This window comes from Sceloporus undulatus, chromosome 4 (genome assembly GCF_019175285.1).
Source record: "Sceloporus undulatus isolate JIND9_A2432 ecotype Alabama chromosome 4, SceUnd_v1.1, whole genome shotgun sequence".
In the NCBI taxonomy this organism is placed as follows: Eukaryota; Metazoa; Chordata; class Lepidosauria; order Squamata; family Phrynosomatidae; genus Sceloporus; species Sceloporus undulatus.
This window is the reverse complement of record NC_056525.1, coordinates 91,016,990-91,040,451: the sequence shown is the minus strand read 5'-3', so window position 1 is coordinate 91,040,451 and position 23,462 is coordinate 91,016,990. Positions and strand designations below refer to the sequence as shown.

Genomic DNA, 23,462 nt, shown 5'->3' with positions numbered 1-23,462 from the left:
GGAAAGACATTTATAAAAACCATTATTTACAAAAAAAATAGACATTTGTATTCTAATCTATAAGGAAACAAACATTGAAAATATGTGTTTTATGATTATCTTCAACAAGTCAATACAACACATTCATATTACCAGTGGTCAGATACAAAGCTTTGCTGCAGTGTTTCTGATGCAACAAACCTTGTATATATTTCACAATTCTGATACCATCAGGTTAGCAGCAAAGCTTTTATCACAGACTAAGCAGTAAACAGGGCCACCTAGACTAGAAGGACAGTATATTTCATTTCACACTTAGCCTGAGAAGTCCAGACTTTTAAAACTTAAATGTTTAAAAATATACATGTGTATTTTAAGTCCACAAATATCTATAAACAGTTTATACACAAGGTTTTTTTAAAATATAAAATGATATAGTTTGATATCTGATAAAACACCAGGGAAACTAATTCAGGCCTCAGATTTCCTTTAGAGATAAAGTCACAGCTAAAAATTAAAAGACCCAAGACCTGCAAATGCTTATACACATGCTTAACTGCATGCAGGTAAAGAGTGCCTCTGAAAACATGTGTACAACAGTTTGGCAGGGTTCGAGTTTAACATTTCAGTTTGTGTGAGCCTATAAAGAAAAGATGCGCACACCCACAAGCAATTTATCAGGCATAAAACATATTATTTTTTGAAAACTCATCTACCTTTCTAAGGCACCAGTACAACTGGTGTTCTTCGTAGGCGTCCTGTTGAGGAATAATGTGGTAGAGTTGTAGGCCCCATTTATTGGAGGTGAGAATTAAACGTCTAATACTAATTTGAAATTGCAGTATGGACAGTTAACATTCTCGATGTTGTTAAAAGTCTGATTCAGGACTTGCATGTACTGCTTGGCCTGTAGTGAAATCCTGCTTGTGTAAACCTTTGAACACCATCAATATACTACTGTAAAATTTGAAATCAGAAGTAAAGAGTCCAATGGCAGGGGCAGTGATTTTGTCTAAAGAACAAATGAGTTCAATTGCTCTGTCTTATTGTATATTTCTAACCACATAATAGGGCAAAAACAGATTAGTAAAAGATGGCTGGTGTCTCTAGAAATGATCATGGCATGAACTTGCAAGAAAATAAAGTTATGATACTGCATTTCAAAGTAAGTACAGTTATCATGGCAAACTTCCCAAGTAAGAATTTAACAAGAAAAAAAAGATCAGACGACATATATTAAAAAGACAAGAAGTCTACATATCTGCATATTTGAGTCGACATGTGAATAGATGTCAAACATTTGAATGACACTGTATCATTGTTATGTTTATTTTTTTAAAAAAAAACTGTACTTTTAATTTCCCCAGAATTCTCTACATATGCAGAACTATAATGTAACTTCTAATAAATTTATCTACAAAACTCTTGATTTTTTATTAGGCTACAGTAAAGGTGGAAAACTGAGGAAGAGGAAACTGATGACAGAGAAGCTGTCACCACAATCACTTTAAATCGTTAAGTAAAAGAATTATTTCAATTTTCTTGTCAGGCTGTTTAAAAATATTGATCCCTCTTATTATGATTCAGCCATTTCAAAATGTTATTCATATAAAAATGCAGTAATGATTGTTCACGTAATTCTCATCCTAGAAGTATCTCAGAAAGCACCGTCACCATATTTACATTGGGATCCGTTCAAGACTGGCTTTCTCTATTTGACGTTTATTCAAAATTAGCAACAAAATTGATTGAATAGGATCCTAAGGGCCCCATTAGATACATGCAAGAGTTAGTATATTTATACCAGTGTTTTTTTTTGGGGGGGGGGATGTTTTGTTTGGTTGTTTCCAGCAAAAGGTTCTCTGTGTCACATTGAAGGGCACCTATGAAATGTTTTCTAGACTCCAGGAGCCACTTAACTGGTGGTAGATGAGAACTACATCTGAAAGGGTTGCTCAGACAGAGTAATTATTTAGATTGGTGCCATTGTCATCAGCATTCGACTTTCATTTATTCAAAAGTATATCTATGAACAATAAAACTATTTTATTGCCCCCATTAAGGGCAAGACAGTTTCAGGTCTCTTTTTCCTTATTGTATATAAAACAAATACAATCAGTTTTTGTTACGGGGGTATCAAAACTATGGATGCCTACCTCTCGGATATATTGATACACACAAGGAACTAGCTGGTTCAAAATGTTTGCAACTATGGTGTGTTCTCTAAAAGTTTAAAAGTGTGTTAATGTTAAGTACAAAAGAAGGGGAAACAATGGGTTTTGTCAGTGTACATTTCTTTGTGATACCTTATTTGTCTATCCAGTAGCAGACAATAGGAAACTTCAGTGAAGTTAAATAGATTTTGCCTATGAAATTTATAGAATTGTTAAATTTTATCTTGCTTTCCCTACTGTATATGCATGTTGGTTGATTTGGAAAATAACCTATAAATGATACAAACAAAATTCTGAGCAGACAAGAGATTAAGGCCCAGGCACAATTTGCAGCTTCATTCTCCTTCATAAGACAGATACCTTAATTTGGTTTATTTCTAATAAGGTAACTGTTCCACTTAGGTAAATTAAGTAATCCAGAACACAAAACAAGTGAAATCAACAGTATCTAGTTTCTTGAAAGCACAATTAAAACATTAAGGTTCACATAAATATAATTCTAATAGCCAATACTTATATCTAGGTCTCTGACAAAAGTGGGGCCCAAGTCAGTTTAAAATATATGTGCTCCTCATGAATGTACAATATTTTATGTGTTGCAAAAGGTACATCTGTGTGTCAATATGCCCCATGTAAGAGGAAATATTCCACACACAATATTAGATGGATAATGTCATGGTGTTGCATGTAAATATGGATCTACACATGCATTCTCCAGACCATATTTAAAATTTTATATTTTAAAATGCAGTGGAAGGGTATAAACACAAGAGCAAGTCCTGTTACGTGTAGTCTACATCCAAAACCTAAGCACCAAATAAAAATCAATGGTCACTATTTTTGAAGGATAGATGCATATAGGAATTCTTAAAAGAAATAATCCTTTTTGTGAGATGTTTTTCCCTGTCAAATGTTTAGATGTAATGGGTAATTCATGTAAGATTTTTTAAAAAGTGTGACTTACTTTAGGATAATAGGATAGTATTTTATAATAACACGAACACTGGAAATCAGAGCTCCAATAGCTGTGAAAATAATCATACATCAAGTTGATTTGAAATGACAAAAATGCTCTTCAGCAGCACAGTAGTAGCTTGCTACACAAGTGTATTTGACACAGGCATTACTATATGGCACAGTGGTAATACAAATGAGTATAAACATTGCTCAATTTGTTTCTTAAAATGAAAAGGGCAAGTTCAAATATAGTGGGTCTACTATTAAGAAAAATGAAGAGTGAATAATGATGAATTAGGTAGTGAAAACAAAACCTTGATTAAATTCCTTAAATGTATATTGAAGCTGTTCTGTTAGTTCTAAAGAAAAAAGCAACAAGGACAGACCCACTAAAATTCAGGTGTCCAACTAAACATTAAAAGTAATGCTATCTCAGCTTTATCTAGAACTAATTTTTAAATGATCAATTTAGAAAACTTACAGTCTGAACATATGCATATTTACAGAGAAGTAAGTCCCACAGACTTCCACGGGCTTATTCCTGCATACACCAGATTACTGGTCTATTTACTCTTTTAAGAACTATGGTTTCTCTTCTGGAGATCTTACATGGACTATAGAAAGGTGCTTCTAGTTTAGCAGCTTGCCTGAAAGCCATGCAATGTGTTAGATTTTATTTTTACATTCTGAAAGAAAGGACTTTCCTGAGTATCTCTTGTATATACATATTAACTTTCTATAATTTTCCCCATTGAACCACTCATAATATTGTTTCATATATTCTCTAGTCATATATTTTCTAGTCTTAAAACAAATGCAATATATATTTTAATTCTTCCTATCTTTAGTCTCTTCTGACTTGGGTTAAAAAACAACAACAAAATCCTCTACGTTGATGACCCTCACTTCTGTCTGTGTTTGTAGTGGGAACAGAAATATTTTTTTCTGCTGTTTTTACATAATTTTGATTTATCAATAGTCCATAAAAAACATCTCAGTAAAGCCTCATGTAAATGTTGCATGTGATGGCTACCTGCAGTGAAACAAGAATACAAATCAAATTTGTACATCAGCTTTTTTTGCTAACCATAACTTAGCAAAGAAATTGTTTTTTTTTTCAATTTTTATTTTTAGTTACTGGGCATGAATTCATTTCCTTTGTAAACATCAGTTGTAAGTAACAGTTAGAGGGAGATGTGTGTGTAGATGGATCTGTAAGGGTGCCAGCTGGTCATATTGGGTACCTGTGGCAATCAGCTCTGGGAGCTAATACTGAATGAGTTTTGGTTCAACTTGATCATGAGACAATTTGCTGGAAAGTATGGGTGCTACTACTTTAATTAAAGCCTATAATTTGCAATTCAAAGTTATGGCTGTGTTAGTTTGTAGAATCAGTATGTAGAGCGATCTTGTTACACCTTTGAGACTAACTGAGGCATGGTACAAAGTGCCAGGAAGAGGTGGCTGGGAGCTGCTTCTCATTGTTGCGTAGCCACGCCGCAGCAACCAAATTGTGCGGTGCGGCTATGCCAAAAAAGAATAATAATAATAATAATAATAATAATAAAGGACCGCTAAAAAGTGGCTCCTTTTTGCGTCGCAGCAAACAGCTGGCGGTGGTGCAAGCACATCGCTGCTGTGCAGCTCCATCTGGAGGCCATGCAGCAGTGACATCATTGCTATGCGTGCCGTCTATTCAGCGCTGTGCAGAGGGCACCCTCGTCACGTGTGAGGGGCAAGGGGAGTGTGAGCGGGGCGCCCCTTGCATGTGACGAGGGCATCCTTCGGGGCTCGTCCGTACCGGGCCTCTGTAACTGAAATCATGCTGCCAACTTCTTTATTTCAGTTAGTCTCAAAGGTGCTATAATTTGCAAGTTGGAGAAAAAACTCAAAATAGTTTTCTTCTATTTAGGAATTGTTTGCCATTTGACATGCTGAGAATCTATACATCATCTTTAAGGTGAACTAGGTTAAATTAAGAGAAAGTTAATGGGCTGGAACTTTACTATTTGAGGTTTCTACCTCCAACAAACATAAAACATTTTTTTCCTTTTAAATTTTCTTTTAAATTGGCATGTTTTACCTTAATAACACCTAAAGGTTGTCCTAATGCAAAGGCATGGAGACTTCCTGAGAAATTCAGTGTTCACTTCCTAACAAAGGGGCATGTAGCCTCACAAAGGATTTGAGATAAACTGGATCTCAAATGCAGTAGCTTTTTGTCTTGCTAATGGAATTTAAAGTTTATTTCTTGGACTAAATCTCCTAATACCTTCAAGGCCAGAAGGAGGAGGGGCCTAACTGGATGAATGCCCTTCCATACCATCTGAACTGAGGACAACAACCACAAAATGATAAAATGCAGGCCTACAACTAACAGCCATTTTTTTCTTCCTCTTATATGACAACTTTGCCTAATGAAGAAGCCAGTGGGACTCCGAAACCCTGCAACATGAACATTAGCATTTTGGTTGTTCCAATAAAGGTATCACTATTTGTGGATTTTGGGTGATATTGTACTAGGTTAGATAGTTTATGTCTTGATGTCACACATATACCAAATCTGCTTATTTTGAACATAGTACTCTCCAAGTACTGGTCTTTTTTTCAGGCTCTTTTGTTTGCTTTTAGCAATATTTTTAGCAGGTAGTCATCTTTTCATAATTTGAAATCCATTTGCAGATAAATGTTTTTTCTAATGTATGTCATGACATGAATCATTTAATTCAGATTAGAATTTGTAAACTTTTGTTGGCAGCAGTTATGACATTAGCTTTGAATTCAAATTGGTGTTCAAAACTTGCCTATGGTAGTGCAATAATATACAGTAGTCCTGTCCTTAGGGAGTAGAACTTTGTCAAAAAGCAGAAATCAACACAGAATCCATATTACTGTATACAATTGGCCCTCTATCCTTGGATTCTTTTTCCATGGGTTGAAAATATTATCCACAAAATATAAATTCCAATAAGCTAACTTTGATTTTGCCATGTTATATAAGGGACACCATTTTATTATGCCATTGTATGTAATGGGACTTGAGCATCCATGGATTCTGGTATCCATGGGAGATCTTGAGACCAAACCCCAGTGGATACCAAGGGCCCACTGTATTATATTATTGTATAAGCATGAATACATGTATAGTACTGTATTATAAACAAATGACAACACAACAGAAGACCTCTACAATACACAAAACACAGACTGAATGAAAGATGGCACAGAATAAAAACATACAACAGTATGTGGTTGCAAAAACATTGTGCAAAATGCCATCTTTTTGTTCAATCTGTGTACTGTATACTGTAAAGGTTGTTGTGTGCTTATAATACAGCACTGTACAGGTATTCTTCCTTATATGTCAAAGCATATGGGTTTTGGTAACAGTTTAATATTATTGAAAGAGCAGGTCATAGAAAAGTGATCTATCGAAAAGCAGGGGATGGCTGTACATTTTTAAAAGGAACCACAGCTATAGGACAGTCTAATAACAGGTATATTTCATACGTAAAAAATATAACCAAGTCAGAGTTTGTCTCAAAATCTCTCACCCAGCATGGCTACTAGGAGATTCTGAGTTCTCCATCCTTTTGAGCAAGGCAAAAACTTGCTTTTCCTCATCCAGCTTTGGCAACACAGTCATGATTTCACCAGAGGCCATCAGCAGGCCACTTTTACTTTCACACAGACAGATTGGACATCCAACATGATTACTTGTATGAATGGCAGGATAAAGATGAAGATCAGTTTCCCATCCCAAACCACACAAACTCTGGCAAAATCAATACTGATCATCTCATCAGGGCTATGGGGGCAGGGGGAGCATGCAAAAAAGCGAGAGAAGCAAAAGAAAAAGGCTTGCTCAATTTAACACTCGTACCAAAAAAATAAATATAATAATAATAATAATAATAATAAGAAGAAGAAGAAGAAGAATTAATTGCAATATTATCCCCTTTATGTTATATGTAAATTTTCACCGTACTACGTTTGGATGCATATTTCACATATTTGGTTCTAAAGAGATCTATTGATGGCCAGGTTTCAAGAGAGCCTCTAATATTGTCTGCTTGCTTTAATGCAGACATTAGCTGTTCCTTAAGTACAGCCATTTTCGCGTGCAATGAGACAGTTGGATGCCAACCTATTTAGATCTCAGTTTACAAGAATATTAGTTGTGTGCACAGAAAAAAGCAGTATGGATGCCAATCTACCAGTCTCATGACCCTCTGCAAACTCAGCAGTGCCCTCTCATAACCCTCATTAGCTTTGACTGTCATTCAGACTGCAAGCTTAACAGCCAAATGAACAAATGTCACAGAAAAAGCATTGTCTGTGAGTGCTTCACAAGAATTTTAGTGATGTGGAGGAATTGTGTTTTTGTGTTTTTTCTTTCTTTCAAGCTATACTCTTCTTCATGGTAAGTCAAAGATTACCTTAGAAATGACTGGAAATGTCAGGCAACCTGGGAGTTAAATGCTTGAAGTAGAGATGAGAATCCAGTGCTATTAATGATTATTGTGCCAATTCTATCACACTTTCTTCTCCTTAGCTAACAAGTGCAGGTTAAAAAAAAACTAAAGAAAAAATATGTTATTTGGAAGCTGTTTCTGCCCACACAAAACTTAAAATCTTACTGAAAAGGGGGGATGGTGGGGGAATACATGTTCAGAGCAAGGAATTTTGCATGCCAATGTTACAATAAAAAATTGACAAGCACGCCTACAAACCCATACTATTGCAGAAATATGACAACACAGTATTTCTTGCTACAGGCACAAAGAAATGTGTTAGTCAAAGTTGTTACTTTATATTTTAAAACTGTTGACTTGTTTTGAGAATGAGCCACTCAAAACTGTGTAAAGTCTAGTGAAAATAACTGGAACTGCTTTGTTGCCATGCTGAGCTTTCAATAAATTTCAACAGAAATTGCAAAAAGGGGAGGTTTCCACTGGATTGTGTTCTTTATCTCCACATCTGCATCACAGAAGAGTGAGGAAAGAAAACTATTCCAGCATTTCCTTTGTCTAAACTGGATTTCCTAATAATTATCTGGAATCTTTTAAAAAAATCCCAAACACTTCTTCTGATAGATTGATATTCTCATGATGAAAAAAGCGAAAATAAAATTGTATAAAGTGAAAAATAAAATTATATTGCAGTATTTGGGGAAATGATTTATAAGCGCATTGACATTTGCTGAAATTTTCTGGAGTCCAATAAATTATTTAAAGATAGACCTGTTTGCTCATATAACTATTTATATGGCATATACTAAGGAGGAAAAAAAGAAGGAAAAAGAAATTTGCAGACTATCTATTTAACTTTCTGTTTGAGGCACCCCCTTTCTCACAGCTATTAGCATCATATTCAAATTGTATATATTGACAAAATGTTATCTACCTTTGAAAGCTTTGTGCCATTCAACAGTACTACTATTAAATTTATATACCACATTTTAAATTACATCCATTTCATGAATGGTAAAATCCTAAAACTCAAGTGTCTAACTGCCAAAATACAGCCTTACTGGAATGAATACAATTTACAAATACAATAATTACAATTTAAAACATTAACAATATTACATCTAGAAGTAAATACTGTAGGACTTGGTCAACATGGTAATTTCTGAGGGAGAAATGTTGAAAGTTGCTGACACTTCCAACAGAAATGTCCCAAGTACAGGATTTAGATAGATTTTCCTCAAACCGCATATAAAACCTGTCCTCTCCCAGCAGTCCTCAGCTATATGGATTTTCCACATACTTGCATAAACTTCTGTTAGTTATCTGCCAGGTATTTTCCTGCAAGGAAAAGAATAAAAGTGTGTTAACATACAAATAGAGTTTGTAAAAGTTGGCTGAGATTCTAGATCAGCAACATGGGTAAGTAAGTATAATTAACTAAGCAGGAACATATGGCCTGAATCATTCAGATTCAAGTACGTATAGCAGACCAATGTTCCTATCCCCTCTTCCACCAGAGATCTCTGGTGCAACAATCATAAGTGGGATCCCAGTTGTAATTTCTCCTTGCACTGGAGATCACTGGCAGGAGTGGGGTGGAAACATCAGTCTACCACATTCCAATTGGCAGAACAGACCCCTCTTGCTTGCAGTGGTTGCAGCCTGGTAAGTCAAGATTGGAGGGCATTTACAATCCCTACACATTCCCTACACTATTGTATAGGGATCATGAATATGAACCAGTTACAAATGCAGAACTCTAGTTAACGTATTTGTCACTACAGCTGTGAATTCCGTCTGTCATCTTTATTTCTGTAAACAAATCACTTGCCATGGTATCAATAAAACTGTAAGAAGGAAGATAAAACTGAAATAGTGACAAAATTATTGTGATATTTGGACTTTTAAATTTATTCCATTAGTACTTATTGTGCTAATAAGACGTTAGAGAAAAGAAAGTCAAAATGGAATGTGAGAGTAGTGGCTTTTCCCCTGCCTGTTGTAGCACTTCCATTATCTTTCCAAGGGAGGCAATCATAAAAGCACACCTTTTGTCATGTTTAAAAAATCTGTTTAGCAAAAGACATGTTTTTATGTCTGTCTCCCTTGGGAAGGAGAACAGAAATGCTTATGACAGCATGGGGACAGACATGGAGAAAACAGCTACTCTCCCACTCCATTTCAGCCTTATTTTCTCGTGTGATAAGGTCCTTAACAGATCTAGACATTACCCAATGGTACAAAAGGGCTATTCTCTTCCTTTTTGCTATGGTCTCCAAAAGTTTGTTTAACAGAAAGTTCTGCCTCAAAGATATATTGAAAGATTGCCGAAGGATGACCACAGCATTACTACATTACTCCACCACGATGGAGTAATTAGTATGTTGGACCGGGTCTCAGGGATTATAGGCTGTATCTCCCAGTGAATCACAAAACTCACTAGATGATCTTGGGTTCATTGCTCAGCCTGGGAAGAGAATAACATGAAGAGAAAAAGAGCCATGTACACTAGAAGAAAAGTGTGTACACATCTAACTAACTAATAAATAATTAATGTGTCTCCTTTTCCATTTCAAAATGTTTGAGAATATTTAGGCCAGTTAGTGGTGGTGTCTCAAATTTGTTACTGTCTCCTGGGAAAGGGCATAGATGTGGGAAATCAAACAATTTTTCAGATTTACTGAGATCAGATCTCCTACAGGCAGTTAAGACTTAAGGGATTCAAAAATAACCATCACAGCTCTGTGGTGACAGCTGCAGCTCCAGCAGGACATTGCTCTGCTTATGGAAGTAAATCCAAATTGAATTCTTCATGGTAATAAAAGCATAATAATAAAGATTAGCTGATTTAGATGTCTAGTGATCAGTTGGTTGGCAGCTGTGGTTTCTATATCAATGAAGGGGTGAACCCACTCCAGGCCTTAGTGTGAGTTTTAAAGGAGGTAATTAAAGGCCTGAATTTGTTTTGAGGGAGAGAGTTTGGAATCTCATGTAGTCCCCATAAAGTCTGGCCTAAATCCTGGAGAGGATTCATTTCAGTCTTGTTATGTCATGTTTGAGATGTACTGGCATGAGACAAGAGTTGGTGATAGGCAAGAGAGATGTGGCATGACACCTGTGCTGATAGATATGCTCTCACAGTTCCATAGAATTTATAATGAACATGGGAGGTGACCTTCTTGGTTGCTACTCCCAGGCTCTTGAACTGCTTACTGAGAGGTTAGCTGGCACCTATGTTTCTCTTAACACTTTATTGCAGCAGTCCTTCAAAGACTGAACGTTCAAGTGGACTGGGCCTTGAAGAATTGTGCTGTAATGTTTATCTGTGTTTTTTTATTTGTTGTTTTTAATAAACAATCATATCTTTAAAAAAACTAGGTCTTTAAAGTGGTTTTAGTTTTATGGATAGTTTGATGACATCTTTTATCTCCTGTATTTGGTATTTACATTTGGTATATACATTTATTTTTCCTTTAACTGTTGTAAGTCACCATGAGACACAGACCGGGGAAAGGTGGGATATAAGTAACGACAAGAACAATGATACATTGCAATTTACTAGACAAATGATAAATAAAAGATGTGACTGGCATTACATCCCAGAATTTTTAATTGGGAGGTGGGCTAAGTGCTACTTTTACGGCTGGCAGGAGTAGATAAAGGCATTCAGAGCTAACAATACTGAACACCACATTGTTCAAATAACTTGCCCAGCTGATGTTCTAACCATTTTGCTGATAAACAGTCCCATTCAGTTAGGAAACAAGAATGGAGGATGTTCTTACCTGCTGCAAACCTCTTTTTAATAAGTGAAAAACGATACCCGGCCCCAACAAGTTCGATATCACAACTTGACAGAGTGCTCCCTTCACTGGTGAATTGCACAACCAGAGGGGAAGGTTTGCTTGGTCCCTCAGACAGTTGGAATCGGGCCAGCAAAGAGCCCACACCTTTAGATAGAAAATTCAGCAGGTAGATTATAAAAGTGGAATGCAATGAAGAGTTTTCGTGGTAGAACATTGGCATAAGAATTCATCTTGAAATTGTCAGGCCATTATAATCCCTCTTCTCCTGCTCCCTGTTTCTAAAATTCATACTCATGCTGTTAAATTAATCTATACAGCCCATGCAGAGTGGGAGCAGATGATACACATATACACTCAGAGAGAAAGGGATATTGAGCATGGAGCTGAGCAAACTTGCTGATACCAGAAAAGACCAAAAATTTAAGACTGCCATGGTTCAAGGAAGCAGAAAAAGGTGCATTTTCAGGGGAAATATAATATTATGTTATCATTACCTCCATTTTCTGATTTTTGTGAAATATCAGGAATCCTCCACAATATCCTTTGTTGTTCAGCATTCCTAAAAATAAGAGAAAAGTTTGTTCATATAAGTACTGTTTGAAGGAGCCTTACCAAGACACTGAAAGAATGGGAAACATACAGTGTACCCTTGGTATCTATTGGGGTTTGATTCCAAAGTCCTATTATTCCTCCCCTCCCCTGATTAAAAAAAAACATGGCTGCTCAAGTTCCATTATATACAGTGGAATAATAAAATGGCAAAATCAAGGTTTGCTTTTTGGATTTTGGGGGGGGGGGGGCAGAATGTTTTCAAGCTGTGAATGGTTGCATTCGTGGATGTTTTTGCTCCATCTTCAGTCTCTCTTTGCTTGCTCTAAAGCAGTGGTCCCCAAACTGTGATCTTTAAGGGATTTTAGACTTCACCTCCCACAATCCCAGACCATTGGCCAACATGGCTGAGGCTTCTGGGAGCTGAAATCCAAAAGGCTGGCCATGGAGCATTGGTCAAATGGAATCAAGGAAGGATCTAGGACTAGACTCCAGTTCTTACCAAATTGCAGGTGGAAGCACAGCTTGAAGTTTTGTCACTCCTCCATCTATGGGAACAAGGAACTGGACATTGTTTAAAGCTACTGGGGTTGTCATTGCCTCTAAATTATATTTGTAGTCAATGCGGAGATCAGTGCTTGTGGGTTCACACCTCCAGTTTACTGCAAGGTTCAGTGGAGTAGACTGAATACCCTGGGCTGAGACCTTATAAAATGGAAAGAGAACATTTATACAATGAACTGCAAAAATAAATTATTTTAAAAAAGTAATTGAGACATTTTCAAGAAAAAAAATGAGCTCAATAATGAATTATTTTAAAGCAAAAAGAAAGCAAAAGGTAAGCTTAGGCCAATAAAAAGTGACTTTAATTGCTCTGGTTCAATGCTAGGGAATTTTGGGAACTGTAGTTTTGTGACACATTTAGCCTTTTCTGTCAGAGCTCTGGAGCCACAATAAGCTACAGTTCCAAGGATTCCCTCATACTGAGCCAGGGGGAGTTAAAATGGTCTCAAACTGGATTATTTCTGCAGTGTGTTTTGGATATATGTCTATAAACTCTCCTGTCACCCCATTCATACTACATAAAAACACACCTTTCTAAAAACCCTGCCATCGATCTAACACGTCCAAGATAGAGAATACATTTTGAATTGATTCAAAGATTAGTGTGAACATGAATTGGGTTAAATTGCCATGGACAGCTTCTATCATGGCAAATGTAGTGTGAACTTTGATTGGGTATCACATCGATCATGTGATCTGAATCCGTCCTGCTCAAAAACGTAAGTGTGAATGACCCCTATATTATCTACTTCTTTCATGTGAATAAACATTTTAAAAGGCTTTACCTGATATTTAAGCATATCCACATTATAATATGTTGCTTGTGGTTTCTGTTCTGACACTTTCTTTAAGTGGGTCATCAAGTTTGGCATGTTTACCCAGAATTCTTTTGTGTTGGCATCAGCTTGTGTACTGTCACTGCATCCATTTAGAAAAAGGAGAAACAAGGGGCCATTTTCATAAACAGAAAACATTTGTCAGTAATCACATAAGAAAGCACAGGGTTCAATCTTGAAGAAGATATTGAACTGCATCTGCACACCACCTCTTAAGATTAAGAATGAAAATGCTTGGAATAAAGAAAGCATATTTTTTACATCTTTCTCTCCCATTTGTTTTATTTTGTTTTAATTTAAAACTGCCCCCTACAGTAGAAAGCCACAGAATATTGTATTTATTCCCCCCTTGGCTTTAAAGACTGGGTTTAAAGATTGGTTACTTTCACTGGTAATTTGGAGAAAGTGTACATGCAACTGCTGGGGGCAAAAAACTACTGCACTTTGTGAAAGTGAACTTTTTAAAAACCAGAAGACTTTGTCTCAAAATGATTACTTCAGCTTTCTTTTAAGCACAGCATGAGACATTTCAGTATAGATTTTAAGTTTACCAGGGAGCATCAAGGAGAATGGTAGCAAATAATAGATATATGGACCCAGAATGGCAGAAACTGAACTTCACTCATGAAACAGTTGTTTTCTTCCATATCTTATCCAAATCCCTCAAGAAAGCCTCTTTTGGGAGGGTGGGATCAAGGGACTCCTTGAAACAGTGTAGGATATGGTAGAAGGCAGCACTATGAGGGGAGAAATAGGCAAAAACAGAGGGCATTATCTAGATTCTCTGTCTCCCACTGCAATGAAAGGGCCAGACAAAAAAACCCCTAAGTAATAAATATAAAAATGTCATTACAATCTTATTTTTATAGACAGCAACCTCTCTCTTGTATGTGTCAAAGTCAGTAGCTGTTTTCATATTCATATTCACCTGTACTTTTTGGTTGGTAAGTATTTCTGCCAAATATGCTGGCACATAGTGAGCTCTTCACATTTATCACATTCGTGTGCTACAGTAAAAACTGCAATTCTGCAGGGTTTGGAATAGGCTGGGTGTTACAACATGGCAATGTGATATTGTAGAAGTATTAATTATGTAAGGGGGAAAATATGAAAGGGTAGTGACCCCAGTCTACCAAACATTTGATGTATGTATGACTTGGCCCTGAAAGCCATAGAAGTGAGGGGTAAACTCATTGGTTCCAGCAATGGCTGGTTGGCTGTGCCAAAAGGTAATGGGAGAAGTATGGGACCCGATCAACCACAATGAAAGACTGAAGAAGGGCTGTTGATACTAACAATCAAAAGGCACTGTACTGTTATATTCTTCCCCCACCACATATTTTTTCTTTTTAGAAAAAAGGTAGAAGTAATGGTTGGAACGGACAGGAAAGGTACACTTAGAAGATGACAACAGCTGGAACTCCCCCCCTTTAAAATTGCATGTATGAAGCAGGGTTATTGCACAATAAAAGCTTCAGAGTGCTAAAATGACTGTGGATAATTCAGTCACAAATAAGAAAGCAGAAGAATCTGCTCTATCTGCTTTTGTTCATCTTTTCCTCTCGCATTTATGCAGGCTCATTTCTGGACTGACAGCAGTTAAGATAAAGTTTGTAGCTTGGATGAATCTTGATACAAAAGCCTAGGTACATGCAATTAATCCCTTTCCCAAGTAATTAAGGCATTGCATTAATAGTGTTATGATGAAGATAATGTTTGCATGGAACTGTAACTTTTAGTTACTTTTATAGCTAGAGGAGTGTGATGAAGTGGTAAAGGAGGACTAACATGTAGTGTTGGCTCATCCTACAGTTTGATATTTGGTGGGTGTTGAGGTGGCAATGAAGTGGGTAGGAAGTTAGTAATTTTTGTACTGCAAATCTGTGTTTAAAAAATTCAAGACTTTTAAAATTAACCAAAAAGTTTTAATTTTTAATTACTTTTTAGGAGCATGAAAGTTACTTTTCAAAAACTTCAACTACTGTATACTGTTTACCTGTTTGGGGACTTGGAATGATATTGTAACTGTGTAATGAATTATTTTTAACTGTAATGAATTACTTTTAAAAGTAACCATTTAAGCTTTGAGATTGACAAAGTTGATGTCTGGGCAGCAAACTCACATATGAACCAGCAGATTACATCATACTAAAACCACTAACACTGCCAAACATATTGAGAATTGATTACAAGACCAAAGTGTAAACTCCACAAGTACTCCACTAGGCGCGCGCATGTGTGTGTGTATATAAATAAATGTATAACTTATTAAAATGTCTTCTGCACAAGTTACATCAGTTATCTTTCCCCTATATATCTAAAAAAGTGTCAAATATAAATGATATTTACCAGCAAAGAAGTTGGGGGTTTGGCAAGACGTGTTCTAACCTGTTGTAATTTGTCACACGGAATGTTAGAACAGCTGGGGTAGGATTATTGGCAAAATGTCTAGTAATTCCTGCAGGAAACGACAGCACCATTTCTCCAGTAATCTTGACTATGCATCTTCAGAATCAAAATAAAGGCAGACAAAGAAAAACAGAACACATAAGTCAGCTATATACATTTTTACAGACTTGGTTTTAGATAGCACCTGGTCTCCTTTGGATGCTACAATGTCAGCACTTGCTCACTCAGGGTAGCAATTAACAGAAATTTGATCGGTTTCCTATACACAAGCTGCAATTAGATTAATGAATCTGTTACTTGACAGACTTGTGCATGCTGGAACAGGTAAAATGTATGAAGAAGTAGACGCAGCAACTATTCCCCTCATGGGGAAAAAAGAAAATAAATAATGGAGAAGCAAGTAATATCTGATCTATACAAAAGTAAAAATGTAAAGATATTGAAAAAAAAAACCTGAAAAGGGGGGGGGGGGGGGGAGTGAGGAATAAAAGTTGGTGGCAGATATCTAGAGACTGTCATTAATGTATCTGTGTATTAAAAGCAACAACAGAATGTCTAAATTTTGCCCTGTGTGTCTTATATTTTACACTGCTAAAACACACTATTGAACTAAAATATACTAAGATTGAATCTTCTGCTTTGTTGGATGGGATCCAACTGAACACCAATGGAATAGAAAACCCTGTTGATGTAGTTATACCCAATCACACATATGGGATTTTGCAAGCAGGGATCAGCGTGGTGAAAGCAATACTGCTCTCTGAAACACAAGGCCAAGGTAGCAGATGCATGTGTGTGCTGGACCTGTTATTCTGCTCATACAACAAAACATAGCATGAGTGGTTTCACATAGTCCATAATCCAGGCCTTTAAAGTCCAAATAGCCATAATTCGTTCATACCATTGTTCTCTGGGACAATGAAAAGTAGTGTTCTGCTTATACATGCTGTGGTATCCTTTGAAAGCAGTATGCCAATGTTAAAAATAACCCACAAAACCTGAAAGTACTTCAACAGTGGCAGAAATATAAATGGGAATTATGTCCAGGATGTACATTTTGTATATTTTATACAACCTTCTGCTATGAAAGGTATATAACCTTCTGCAATGACCTGTCAGAGCTTTTCTTTTGTGCTTACTTTTCAAATAAAAAGCTACATGTATAGTAAGTTGACCACATTTTCTGACTCATTCTCTTTCTTTATCCCATGTGCATTTGCCTTTAGTCTGATCAGTTCTCCTGAAGCAGCAACTCAAGTTTTCTAACTTGCACCTTGAAGTCATGTGCAGTAAGTTGCATGATGCAGAATATGGCCCTCACCCTGGCCAGCATACAGTTGGCAGTGCTGGCTGGGGAATTCTGGGCATCACACCCCAACAAGTAACATATCCAAGCTCTAGCTGTATCATGCCTTGCAGAAGTATTCACCTCCCCCGGCTCTTCCACATTTTGTTGTGGTACAAGCTGGAATCTACATGGATTTAACTGGAATTCTTACTAATTGATGTACACAAGATTCTCAAAACTGCAAAGGTATAAAATAGTTTTATTGGGCACAAAGGTGAAGCAAACAAAATAAAACTGGCACTTTTTGGTTGTGTTAAGTGTTCACCCTGAGTCAGTATTTGTTAGAAGAATCTTTGCCAGCAGTTTCAGCTTTGGTCCCTGCAATTTTTTATCCATTCAACTTGGCAAAATTGCTTCAGCTGTATCATGTTAGATGGGAAGCAAAGGAAACCAGAAAATGTTAAATCTTACCACAGAATCTCAACTGGATTGATGTCTTTGTTTGGACTGGACCATTCTAAGACATTCGGGTTTTTGTTTTGAAACTGCTACAGTGTTACTTTGCCTGTGTGACCAGGGTCACTTTCCTGCTGGAAGGTGAACCTCCTGAGCCATTTCCAGATTGCTTGCAGACTGAAACAAGTTTCCCTCCAGAATTGACTTCTGTTTGACTCCCTTTTGACCTTGAGCCTGGCCACTTTCCCATTACCTGCCAACATGATGCTACCATGCTTCACCACTGGAATGTTCTCAGGGTAGTGAGGGTTGTTGGCTTTTTACCAGACAGTGTGTTGCTGCAAGGCAAAAAGTTAAATGTTGGTCCTATTAGAGCAGGCAACCTGTTCCCTCAGGCTTGCTGTTTATCCCATATGTCTTTTTGTAAACTCCAAACAGACATTAATAAGGATTTATTTTAGCAACAGATTTCTTCCAAGCACTTGTATGTAAAACTCAGCATGTGGAACATCAGTTTGTGTGGAGATGCAGATCTCTCCAGCTTCTTCAGAATTACCACTGGCCTCTTGGCTGCTTCTCTGGCTAATGCTTGGTTGCTTCCCTCAGTAAAATGCTTTTATCCTATTTAAAACTATTCTGCAGTTTTTATCTGTTTATATTGCTTTAATTGTATGCCATGCTGAGACCTCATAATATGAGGTGGAGCAGGAAGGTAGGTAGGTTGCCTTACCCAGTTACTAAGTGCTGGTGGATGATCTTTTCTAGCTACACTCACAGTTGGATTACATCCTTTTCATTTTGTATTAATGGATTTAAAGGTGCTCTGGAGGTGTTCATGGTTTGGATTTTTAAAAATCCTAGCTGGTGTTTCTACACAACTTTATCCATTCTGTTAGTTCTTTGGTTTTCATTGTACTTTTTATTTAGCTATGGTCTCCAGCTAATTTGGGGGCCTTCCAGACACAGGTACATATACTCTGGGATTATGTGGCTCCAGAATTACACACAGGTTGATTCCATTCAACTACTTGCGTGGCTTCTGGGTTCAATGGGTTGCACCGGGGCTTATTTAGGCATGTCACAGCAGAGAGAGTAAATGTTTATGCAACCAACAAGTACCAGTTTATTTTTGTTAACTTGATTTTTGTCTCATAAACTATTTTGTATCTTTAGAGTACCGAGTATCTTGTGCATATCAAGTGATAATGATTCCAGTCATACCCAGCATGATATTGAAGGCACTGTAGTTTTCACATATTGATTTCAAATTTGAACAAACTGGGGAACCATTCTCTCCAGGCTGGATACAAGAATTCTGTTAAGTGGAACATCACCAAATGGGTGCTCCCAGTCAGAAGAAAGGAGAAAGATTTTCTCTAACTCCCTCTAACTGCACAGCCTTCTGTCTCCCTGAAAATCTACTCCGGTCTTGGAAGATGTTCCAGAACACCAAAGGAGATGGATTTGGGATTAGAAGAAATCAGCAAAAATGGTGTACCCCATTCCTCCCCAAGGGAGCAACTGTTGTTTGTTTAGTCTTTTCTGTGGAGTGCAACTGGATCCAATCCTTTGAAAATATCACTCCTGGATAACCCTAGTGTTTGGAAATAATTCAGATGATGCATGGATTAAAGTGAGAAGACCATCATCTCTTAAAAATCAGAACATTTTTAAATATGCTAAAAGTCTTCTCTTTGAGAAATCACAGATCTCTGCAGCCCTTTCTCCCCCCAGCAAGCCTTTTTTCACTGACATGCTTATCAGCTGCAAACCAGCATTTTCCTTTACTATTTTAACTCCACTGAGTGCTTGCCTCCAAAGGAAACTGGTTGTACGAGAGTCAGACCATTGCTGAGTTTAATCACTGCACAGGGAAAAGACGGGAGGAAACAGCACGATACCTACTTGTTAGGGTCTGCTCCTTTGAAGTATGCATTAACAGTTTCAGTGAACGCCGCAGCTACAGGCAGAGTGTCTTGTGCACCCATTGTTAAAGGGCTAGGTCCACGAGAAGAGCCTGCAACAATTGAACAAATTCACTCTTTATGCATATAGAAACCTTTTTTTTTTGGCTTCAGGTCAAGACCACAAATGGGAGAGTAAAGAGATGAAAGAAGAAGCTAAGATGGTCATGGCATCAGTAAAGCAATATAATGGTAACTGTAACCACTTTAGTTCAAATCTGAGAATACTTATGTTCTCCTCTCAACAACGACTGTAACCATTTCTACATTTTTTAATTTTGTCTACTGCATATTCGTTGATGCAGAGTTTTGTTCATTTCTTAGACAGCTTGTGATGTACATCAAGTCCTTTCCCTTATGTGTCATGCTAATGACAATCTAGGGCCTAGATAAACTAGTACATGATACATAGTCTACAGTGCTCTATCTGGAAAGTAGAACATTGAAAGTATTTTTGCTGAAAGAACATTGAAATAATGGGTCAAGAAATCATACGATGAAGTAAATTTGTTGGTCTTTAAAGTGCCACAAGATGTCTTTGCAGGGATACATGTATATTGTGTTTTGAACACTGCCTCTTCAGTGCTGGAATGCACATATGTGTACTCCAACATTGAAGAGGTAGACAGCCAGCAAAGTGTAAAGTTTTGAGTGTTGGAGTAGGACACTGGGAGACCAGGGTTTGAAATCTGCTCAGCCATAAAATCTACTGGATAATCTTGAGCAAATCACTCTTCTGATCTTAGGCAAAGAAAGGCAATAGCAACCCTCTTGACAAGAAAATGCATATGTTCACCATAAGTTGGTGTTGATTTGAAGACATGCAATGACGACAACATTGAACAGGCAGTATTCAAGAGACTATCTGCCGCCGCCGCTGTTTGCTCTGTGAGGGAGCTGCTGCAGCCAAACTGCGTGGCTCCGTTACGGAGCAAAAAAGAAGCTCCAAAATGGAGCTTCTTTCCACAGCGCAGCTATGACGCCGTGAAGTGCGCTGGCGCACTCACGACGTCATAGGCGCCGCGACACGTCCAAGACGTAAACATGGCGGCGGCCATCTGGAACGGCCGCCGCCAAAAAATACGTAGTGACTACGTATTAGGGTTAGGGGGTGCGGAAGCACCGCACCTTCCTAACCCTAATACGTACTCACTACGCATTTTTTGGCGGTCTGTAACCCGCCAATGTATTTTTAAAGGGAAAGACATGCTTTTTAAACACTTAAAATGGATGATTGAAAGCCCAGACAAAAACATATGAACTATAGTCCATATGAACTATATTGTATCTAACTTTCAGAGACCTTCTTATTCACCATTTCATCAACTTTACGGATTTGTAATAACTTTCCTTCTGAGCTGCGATCTGACTTGTGATTGCCCATCCACAGCTACCTCTTCCATGCCCAATTACTAAACTTCAAAAGAGGAAGAAAGGACAATACTGCAAGGCCAGTGATATGTAAATTCTGGGTGTCATGCATTTACCAATTATTCCTTGGGTCATTACATAAAATATCATAAGTCCCAAAGAGGCATTCTCAAAGTCAGTGTTTTACTTTTATCTCTTTCTCAGGGCCAAACAAGATGTGATGGGGCAAGTGATCCACAGGTCTGTCCTATTTACATACAAAGTGGGGCTGGTCTGGGCTTTTATGCATGAAAAGAGGCACAGGAGAAAGGCACAAAAATTGCTTCACTCTCTCCTGATTTTGCTGAACTCTACTGCTTTAAGCAGTTGTCTCTCAGGCCAGCTCCAATACCAGAAGTAAGACAATCTGGATTTTTTTTTTAAAGCAATGGCATACAGAGGAGATGGTGAAATTTGGCCTAGCTTCAGCACAACCCCATTTAATGTAAGAATAAGAACAAACTCTCCTGTCCTCACTTTAGGGAGCACAGCACACAAGTGGATAAAGCACACGTCATTGCTGCCAATAATGTTTGGTGTTGCCCTTAGATGAGTAAATTGTTTTCCATTTTAAGAATGGTGGAAATCTTTATTTACTTAGAATGCCTTGTGTATTCAACAAATCTTTGGCAAAGATCTTGCTAAATGAACAAATGTAGTAGATCAGCATAATAATTCATTTGGATTTTTAAAAAACATATCATACTTTTGAGAAATAAGCCACAGAGTGCTAACTCTGGAAACCTACATACCGGTACATTTTAACTCTAATAGCATACATGGATATAAAGGACAAAAGGCACATCATAGCCAGTAGCAAAAGAAGATACAGTATGGTGTTTTTTCTAGGTCTGGTTCAACGTTACAGCCCTTGCTGACAAAGAACAATAATGGAAGGTATGATAAATGTATGTTTTACAAAAGACTGCCCTGCCCCTCTAAAAATTCACTGCAAATTTCTCTATTCAGCAGATTTTTCAGATAGCAGAGAGAAATGGACAAACTGACTGCCTACCAGGGTAAAACAGAGCATGGCAGGCATGATCTGGAGCCCAGAGGACTGCACTGTGGCTCCTTTGTATCTCCAGAAGGCCACCATGCACCATTTTGGCTACTGTTTTGGGTGACCAGAATCTTTTAGGCCATTTTGGAGAGTTGGGTTCTTGTTGCAAGGTGGGAGATCGTTTGAGACAACATTTTACATTTTTTAAAGTGTTGCTTAAGGAAGTGTTGTTGAGGAAGCAACTTTTTGAGTGATGTTTCTGGGGCTAAAAATCAGACTTTTAACCAGTTTTGTGAGGGGAGATTGCTTGGAGGATCTGTGTAGATCCCAAGGGCTTCAGGGAGTTCCCCCCTAAGGACTGCATTCAAGGGCTGCAGGAATCCCAACTTTGGAATGATGTATGGTTATTCACTTCTCCCTGGAATACATCCACATCTTGGTAATGTTATTTATGTTATTTATGATATTTATTTATTTAGTATGCTGCCTTTCTCCAAAATTGGATCCAAGTCAGCTCACAAAAGATATTTTAAAAACAATATACGTAATTTAAAAATCAGAGTTAAAAACATCACATCAGTAAAATAGTTAAAAATACAAAATCATTAAAAACATGCTAAGCTAAAGGTATAAAATCATTAAAAATATGCAAAAGCTAACATCCCAATAAAAAGCCTCACTGTATACATTACATATTAAAAGCCTGCTTGAAATGCAAAGTTTTTGCCTGCTGGAGAAAGGAGAGCAGGAGGGGAGGCAGCCTAGCCTCTTGCAGAAAAGAGCTCCAAACAGTGGGAGCAACCACTGAGAAGTCTCTTTCTCATGTCCTCACCACACATGCCTGTGATGGTGGTGGGACCAAAAGAAAACTTTCCCCTGAAGATCTTAGTTAATGCTGATGGGCAGAAAGAGAATAGTTGAAAGCTTTAATGGCTGGAAGAATGTTTTTTCCCCTGATGTTTCGCCAGCAGCTGGGGCTGGCATCTTCAGATGGCATGGAAGAGAGTGGTGTGTGTGTGTATGTATGTATGTATGTATATGCATGTTGCTTCACCTCAACCAACAGAGAGAGAGAGAGAGAGAGAGAGAGAGTGTATACACACACATACATACCACCCCACTTTCTTCCATGCCAGCATTGCATGAAGATACCAGCTACAGCTGCTGGTAAAACATCAGGAAAAAACTCTTCTGGAACACGGCCTCATAGCACGAAAACCCACAAAAAACTACAGAGAGTACATTTTGCATCTCATGCCTCCAGCTTGTATCACTTAGACATTCCTTTAAAACAAATGGCTAAACGTAACGGTTTATGTTTGAGAAAATGAGAAATTAATGAGTTACTTCTTTTACAACTTGTTAGTTAAACTGGTAGTCTCCCTTTCTTAGGATTTGAAACTGTAATTGTAACTCATTATTTTTAAAAGCAGGTTTCTAAATTTTAATGAACACTAATACAAACAATTCTGGATGAGATTAATTTAATTCAGTGTTCATCTGAAAAATGGCATTCAGCCAATTTGTCTACAGTTTGAATACAAACACTTTGTTGAGGAAACAACTTGCATAAACAATTAGGATTTTCTTTTCTC

At 37.5% G+C, this 23,462-nt stretch overlaps 1 protein-coding gene across 1 annotated transcript in view; it reads right to left on the bottom strand.

Annotated features, from left to right (window-relative positions):
- Positions 1-7,653: 7,653 nt before the first annotated feature.
- The window catches only part of SGIP1 (SH3GL interacting endocytic adaptor 1), a 134,669-nt gene continuing 118,860 nt past the window's right edge, over positions 7,654-23,462 (bottom strand). Inside the window, exons 19-25 of the mRNA XM_042465446.1 lie at positions 19,396-19,507; positions 15,687-15,842; positions 13,287-13,419; positions 12,440-12,642; positions 11,883-11,947; positions 11,368-11,532; positions 7,654-8,920 (exon numbers count right to left, since the gene is read on the bottom strand). Of these exons, the coding sequence (XP_042321380.1) occupies positions 8,898-8,920; positions 11,368-11,532; positions 11,883-11,947; positions 12,440-12,642; positions 13,287-13,419; positions 15,687-15,842; positions 19,396-19,507 (857 nt within the window). The 3' untranslated portion in view covers positions 7,654-8,897. The remainder of the gene's footprint in view (positions 8,921-11,367; positions 11,533-11,882; positions 11,948-12,439; positions 12,643-13,286; positions 13,420-15,686; positions 15,843-19,395; positions 19,508-23,462) is intronic.